The sequence below is a fragment of the Lonchura striata genome, chromosome 1 (genome assembly GCF_046129695.1).
Source record: "Lonchura striata isolate bLonStr1 chromosome 1, bLonStr1.mat, whole genome shotgun sequence".
Classification (NCBI taxonomy): Eukaryota; Metazoa; Chordata; class Aves; order Passeriformes; family Estrildidae; genus Lonchura; species Lonchura striata.
Genome location: NC_134603.1, coordinates 24,496,268 through 24,503,570, shown reverse-complemented (window position 1 = coordinate 24,503,570; position 7,303 = coordinate 24,496,268). Strand labels below are relative to the sequence as shown.

The window sequence follows — 7,303 nt, the reverse complement described above, 5'->3', positions numbered from 1 at the left end:
CCCTTTAGTACTACAGATACTATCTGGCACAGTTGTAATGTCAATGAAAGTCCTTGCCCACACAAAGTTTCCTACTAAGTCTTAATTTTGAAGATACAGCTTTTCCAAGCTTTTTTCTTCCTAAAATTTAAATATGCTGGTAACAAACCAATGAAAACAACATATTCTAAATGCTAACATAAGCATTTCTTTTATTACGTAAGAAAATAACGGTTGTCAGCTTGGTTGCCCATGACAGATGCCACTTAAAACTAATCACAGACTGACCTGGAATGCATCCAGACATCATTAGCCAGTTAGTATTCATATTACGCAGCATGTGAAGATAAAACATAACCACCGAAGTCAGAATTCTTGACTGAATTCCAACTTTCATTTTCTGCCTCAAGGTACTACAGTGAATGAGAAAAAACTGATTAACACAGCCTCTGCAATCTCTGTCAACTACCCGTCCTTTGCTGTGTTCACAAACTACCAGTTCACTCTTTCCAGACAAAGCAGCCAGCATCATTCTCACCAAGACCCAGATCTGCTGAGCATAATAATTGAGATCATGAACTATAGAAATTTTAAATATAAGACACACATTTAAATGGCAATTTCATTTTTATTTTAAAAAAGTTGCAAAGCTAGCTAATGAGAACAGCAAGCTCTTAAACAGGAATGCCTGCAAACATATGAAACCGAATAAAACCTGAAAAGTTTACACAAAAAGAAATAAAACAACAACAAAAAAAAAAAAACAAAACAGACATTTAAAAATTTTATTAAGCTAATCTCAGTAAGAAGTGTCATTTGCTAATGCAGGTAGCACTGCAAATCTTCTATCTGAACCGTTTGTGTAGTCAGTCAACCAGCACTTATGTTTTTATTTGATGCAAAGACATAAGACTGGAATTAGTTTAAAACAAAACCAAAAAACAAAGCATTATAACTCCATCCTGTTATACCTTGATGTATGACATTCAATGTCCTACAGGTATTTCAACCAAGAGCTAAACAACTGAACTTGGGTATTATTTACAACCGTTGGTGGAAACTGTTTTGCATCTTCCAGCAATTAAAATAACTGTCAATACTGTCAAACCTAGAATGTGTTATTAGAGCATGTTTTCCTCCTTTACAGCAAACTCAACTTAACTTTCCGTGGACCAATGGGCCTATCATTCAGTTCATTAATAGCAGCCATAGCTTCCTCATAGTTTGTCATAGCAACAATGGCATCACCGGAAGGTAATCCTTGTTCATTGTACTGCAGAGAAACTGACTCTGGTATCACTCTATAGCCATAGAAAAAATCCAGAATCTCATTAGGAGTAGCTTTAAAAGGTAAATTTTTCAACAGAATAGGCACAACACGTTCAGAACCACCACTGAAACTTGGATCTGGCATAAATCTTCCTTCAGGAAAATTTCCCATTTTATTATTCCCAAACTCCATTCTGCCACAAGGTTCACTGTCACCACCAAAATCCATGAGGGGTGGTGGACCCCTAAAATCCTTAGGAGGGCACATGAACTCCTCAGGGGGATGTCTAAATTCAGAATGATGCCTGAAGTTCCCAGGGGGACCAAAAGAATGCATGGGTGGCCCTTGTGGTGGCCCAGATGGTGAACCAACTGGACGGGAGAGGTCACCTCTGTCATACGGATGTGGATGACCATGCATTTCATTTGGTGCAGATAATGATGCAGCAACACCAAATTTATGCATCTGATCTTGAGATATAAGTCTTATTAATACTTCTGTTCCCAAAAATGTTTGACGGTTTAAATTTTCTGCTTTCATGGCTTGTTCTTCAGATTTAAACTTCACTAGAGCTTCTCCCAGTCCAACTCCTTTTTCATCATATAGCAAGTAAATATCATCTTCGTCAATATCAAATCTTGCAAAGAACTTTTGCACTTCAATTTTTGACACATCAAATGGAAAATTTCTTACATAAACACAATTCCTAGGGCTGGAATGACCTTCCCGATAACTTTTTTCTGATATGGCCTGTCCAAGATGATCTCTGTCCAGTGATCTTTTCCTCTCACAAGAGTCAATTATTTTCAACATTGACTTTCTTGAAATTGGAAAAATGTACACAGGACGATTGATAAGAATCTTTCTATGACATTCCAAAGCAGCCTGATATTCTCTCTCATTCCTTAACATCACAAAGGCATCTCTAGTCCTTTTCTGATGCTTATCTGTTAGAATCTTGATCTGCTTGCTGTGTATATCCAGATCAGGAAAAAAATCTCTCAAATCTCTCTTTTCCACATTAAAACATAGATTTCTTAAGTGTATGTAATATTCCTGACTAGGAGATGAACGAGAATGTGTTCTTTGTCTCCTTGGTGATCTTGAATGAGAATGCTTCCTTGAATGCATGTAGCCTGAACTTCTTGGAGAATGGTCTTCACACAAAAAGTGATCAATTTCATCTGGCGTGTCTATCCGCCCACCACATTCAATCCACCGTTCCTCTGTAGTTGGACTAATTTCTATAAACCTCTGACCCATGTATTGTCTATGACGTTTAAGTCCTTCTAAGGCATCGCTAGGTGTAGCACATTTTATCAAGCAATCACCATTGTTTAATCCATTGCGGTGCTTTATCAGAATCACTCCATCCACACGTATTCCCGCAAGGAAAGCCCGTACTTCAACTTCTGTTGCAGAATAAGGTATACCACGTAGAAATAAGTAACGATCGTCTGGGGTAAATGGGTGAGAATCCTTTCTTAACTGATAGTTTGACTTGGGTATACCCATATCACCATATCTTGTGCCGTTGGTATGGAAACCAGCCTCCACGCGATTTGGTGGCCCATAACTAGGTTTTCTTATTCCTTTTGGAGAAGCTGTAACTAAATGTGGTATATCTCCAACACGTGATGTACTAGAACCATCAGTACCTGTTCTTCTAGAGCCAGACAAAGTTTCTCGTCCCCCACGGTCATATCGTTTCCGGCTCATTTCTATGGTATTCTGCATCTCTGCCTTGCTGCTGAGAAAGAGCTCTATGCGCGAGTCCTTGATAAACCCTCCCGAACAGCTCATGGCACGCCGTGCATCTTCATCTGTTGCAAATATAATAAAAGCCTCCCCAATCTCTCCTCCAATAATATGCACACCTCCATCAGGAATATTCAATCCCAAGAAGAAACGACGAATATCTGGAGGACCCGCAACAACAGGAAGCCCCTGTAAACGGATGACTACAGCCATGCTGAGCTCAACCCACAGCAAAAATCACCTGCAGACAAAAAGGTACACATGATAGCACGTCTTTAGTACTCAGCTATTACAGTATCTTATCACTTAAGGAGCTAGAGCCTTTTTAATGAATGCCTTTGTCTCATCAAGAGAGAAGGTATCAAAAAACGCACAAATTCACAAGAACAAGATTAAAACAATTCACTGAATGTTGATTAGTCAGAACAATTAGCTACTCCACCAGCACTCGTGCACAAATCTATCAATATTCCCTACCCTAATGGCAACAAAATCCACCTAAGTCACTCCTCACCATCCACAATACCTAGAGAACACCTCAAGTCTTTTACAGCATAGTTCTATATGCCAGAGATCTCTGCCCACTCCTAAGGAACAAAAAAAATCCAGTTTACTTTTGAACAGGACACTAATTGATAAAAGGAGACAGGAAAAAGAATAACTATGTCACTGGAAAATGAAGTAACTCACAAACAGTGGTGACTTTACTGCTTTGACAAGTTGCTCTACCCAGTATCAGTTCTGTTCAATAATGTATGTTTTCTCAGCATTCAAAAATGTTGTCTCTTTGGCGTAGTCAGAGTATTAACTGCAGTGGCCACAAGCATATCTTAGTTGCCAGCCACTAGTCTGTGAGGAAAAAAGGCTGTGTATGATCTTGTCACAATACTCAGTGAGAAGTGTTAAGCTTTTGACAGCTTACCTGTTTCTGCTTTGGAGACCTGATAAATTCTGTAAAATCAACTTAACTGTGGAAAGAAAATGAAACATAATTAATGGCTGATACCTGTAATTTGCTTTACACACTGTGCTACACTGTTGCAGCCCATCCATAGCAGTGGCTAATACTAAAGCCAAGCATATTATGAACCCATGTGAAGAACTCCTTCCATGTTCCAAGATGCCATGCACCACATCTTTCTGTTTCCATTATAGAAGAAAAAGAAACTCAAAATTTAAGTTGACTTCTGGAAACGATGTAAATACGATGAGATTACTTGGTCTTCAGTTGTGCCACACTGAACTGTTGCAATGAAACAGTCTGACAGAGTATCGAGAGAACAGTTCTCAACTGAGTTCTTGAAAGGTGCTTAGGTCCATCTCAGGATTACACGACACATCCATTCTTCTGAAATCCACCTGGTTTCAAACTTCACAACAAGAGTATGCTACTCACCAGTCCAGCACATACACAGTGAAGCCCATCAAATGAGAGAGCAAAAATATCCAACAAGGAGAAACTTCAGGAAGTACTTGAATTTACAAAGCCAACTGCAGTATTTTCCATAAATCCTTACTCTACTGCCTTTCAAACATAAGAACAAGACATCCTGATTTTCAACATTTTCTAACATCACACAATACATAGGACAATATTCTCAGAACAACACAAGCCTCTGTAGCAAATGACTACATCCCTTTAAAATAAACACAACAGCCCAATTCTCCAAGCATTTGAGAACACTCCTGCAAACCTTGCTCAATAAAGTACTAGATCCTATCAATAGGATCTACCTATCAATGAGTTACCTACCAATAACCATTACTGTCACTCCACCTGAACGTAGCAAAACAAGAGCAAAGCCCAAATACTGTCACTAACGAACTCCATGTCACTTCTGCACCAGTACTCTGTAAGCACAACAAACCGAAAACAACTGCCCATTTAGAAACTTCACTAAAGACCATCTGTTCTCTGTACTTTTGTGGCGAGTCGACCCCAGCCATCAGCCAAGCACCCACACAGCTGATTGTTCACTCATCCCCATCAGCAGGATGGGAAAGAACAAAGTCAAGAAAACTTGTGGATCAAGATAAAGACAGTTTCATCAGTGGAAAGAAAAACACAAAACAAAGGAAATCAGTCACCACCTCCCACAGGCTGACTGATGTCCAGCCTTCCTTCAAATAACAACTGCTTTGAGAGCCAAGAAAAAACCTCCCAAAGAAACCAAAACCATTAAAATCCTTCTTCCTCTACCTGTTTTTTTTTTTTGCCCAGCACAACGTTACATGTCACAGAATGTCCCTTTGGTGAGTTTGGGTCAGCTGTCCCAGCCACGTTCCCTCCCAGCTTCTCACCTACTCTGCGCACATTCACTGCAGGAACGGAGAAGGGAAATTGATAAGGCCTTGATACTGTGCAAGTGCTGTTCAGCCACAGTCAAAACACTGATGCGTTGTCAGCATTCTTTTAGCCACAAATCCAAACTGAACTGTATGGGTTGCTGTGAAGAACGTTAACTCCATCCCAGCCAGACCCAGAACACTTTATAATGTGTCTTCTCAACAGATGCAATGACAGTGCCAAAAAAGCATGGAGAATTCAAGAGCAGCATTTTCATACAGCACCTTCATGTCTTGATAAAGCAAATCCGCTGCCCTGCTACTTCATGATGTATTTAATCTGTAGTACTTCTGGATTAACAACTCCGCTTTCATATCCCAATTTTTAAGCAAAATTCACAACAGCTCTCCTCCATAATTCTTCGGTGATAAACAGCAAGTTCTTGATGATGAACCAGAGATACAATACATAACCTTCAGTGGTGAAGACCAGACACAGTGGTCCCAGATCAAAATGGGACCTCCAAGAAGTCCATAAACAAATGCAAGTTCAAATAATAGCTCTTACTGACTGTATAGTAAACCATCACATACAGACAGAAAGCACAGACAAGCCATCCAAGTTTAAAGAGCATAACCTAAAAGAGTTGACTTGTCATGAAAAGTAAGAGCAATTCATTAACTGAACAAGGACTTCAGAGAGCAAGGATTTGGAGAATAAATAAACAACTTCATGCCACAGCTTAAAAACACAGAAGTGTACAGTTTTATGAAATTTTATATATGAGTAAAATTGGCTAGAAAACAATACAATGCCTATTCTTCCACAGTTTCAGGAAATTCCAAACATTAAAGCCATTAAAATACTTCACAACTTGTAAACGCGGTAGGAAACTAAGTCTGCACTAGACTAGGATTTTTATCATAACACTGAAAGATTAAACAGACTGCAAGCTAGAAAGAACACCCACAGAACCATCCCGTCTATGAAACTGGACCAATATAGAATAACCAGCGAAACGGGATGGTTTCTTATTTTGTACTTCAAATAAGTCTTAATAGAGGAAGCAGTCTGCTGCGAATAGCAGTTTTCACAGTGCTGAAGGAAAACACGAGTGAGCCCTGCAGCTGAGCCTGCTACACGATCGAATGTAGCACGGGACCGCTCCCGAGCCAGTCGCCCCGCCGGCACCAGCGCTGCTGGAGACCCGGGCGGGCGGCCGGGCCGGGAGCGGGCGGGGGGCACGGGGCGAGGGGCACGGGGCGGGGGGCACGGGGCGAGGGGAGGCCGCCCCGCGCCACACCCCGTCACGGCCGCCGGTGCCCCGCCCCCACGCAGACGCCCGCCTGCTTCCCGACACCGGGACAGGGCGACGGGAAGCAACGCGAGCGGGGAACTGTGGTGGGAAGCCCAGGGACACGAGAAGGCCGGGGCACACGGAGCAGCCGCGCACCGGTTCCGCGAGGGTCGGGTAACCGAGAACCAGCAAACTGTGCGGCGCCCTCGACCACACGTCGCACCCCGGGGAGGCGTGCTTTGTCCCTCACGCCATCCATCCACGCACCCACCGGACACGCCGCTCGGACGGGCCCCGCAACTCCCGGCACGGCTCTGCCAAGATGGCGCCGCCTCCCCTGCCCCCCCCAACGCTGAGGGGAAGCGGAGCTGCGCGAGCGCGGAGCTGCGCGCGCACCCTCCGGGCAGGGCGACTCCGCCCCCTCCGCTGCAGTGCGCGTGCGCAGGCCGCGTGCCCCACCGGCGCGCGGGCGCGAGCCGCGCCGCAGGCAGTGCGCATGCGCTCTCCGCCCCGGCGCGGGGTGTGCGGTGCCCGTTTAAGTCGGTCTGAGGGAGCTGTGCAATGATAGATCGCTGTGTCTGTGGATAGGCACAGTGACAGACCTGCGCGGCGACAGAGCCGTGTGTAGAGATCGGGCACACGGTGACCGAGCGCCGCCGCCGCACGGTGCGCTGTGCTCAGGCTCGTTCCCGTCGGGGCCGGCGCGTGCCGC

At 43.7% G+C, this 7,303-nt stretch overlaps 1 protein-coding gene across 2 annotated transcripts; it reads right to left on the bottom strand.

Annotated features, from left to right (window-relative positions):
- Positions 1-593: 593 nt before the first annotated feature.
- RBM12B (RNA binding motif protein 12B) lies at positions 594-6,960 on the bottom strand. Of its 2 annotated transcripts, XM_021543201.3 has the most exons (3): positions 6,863-6,960; positions 3,930-3,975; positions 594-3,248 (listed from the first exon to the last, which is right to left on the bottom strand). In XM_021543201.3, the coding sequence occupies exon 3, from the start codon at positions 3,218-3,220 to the stop codon at positions 1,121-1,123; it is 2,100 nt and encodes a 699-aa protein (XP_021398876.1). In that variant the 5' UTR covers positions 3,221-3,248; positions 3,930-3,975; positions 6,863-6,960; the 3' UTR covers positions 594-1,120. The 2 variants fall into 2 exon arrangements, with proteins under 2 accessions (XP_021398876.1, XP_021398878.1); XM_021543203.3 differs by lacking the exon at positions 3,930-3,975 and having other exon boundaries at positions 6,863-6,938.
- Between the last annotated feature and the right edge of the window lie 343 nt (positions 6,961-7,303).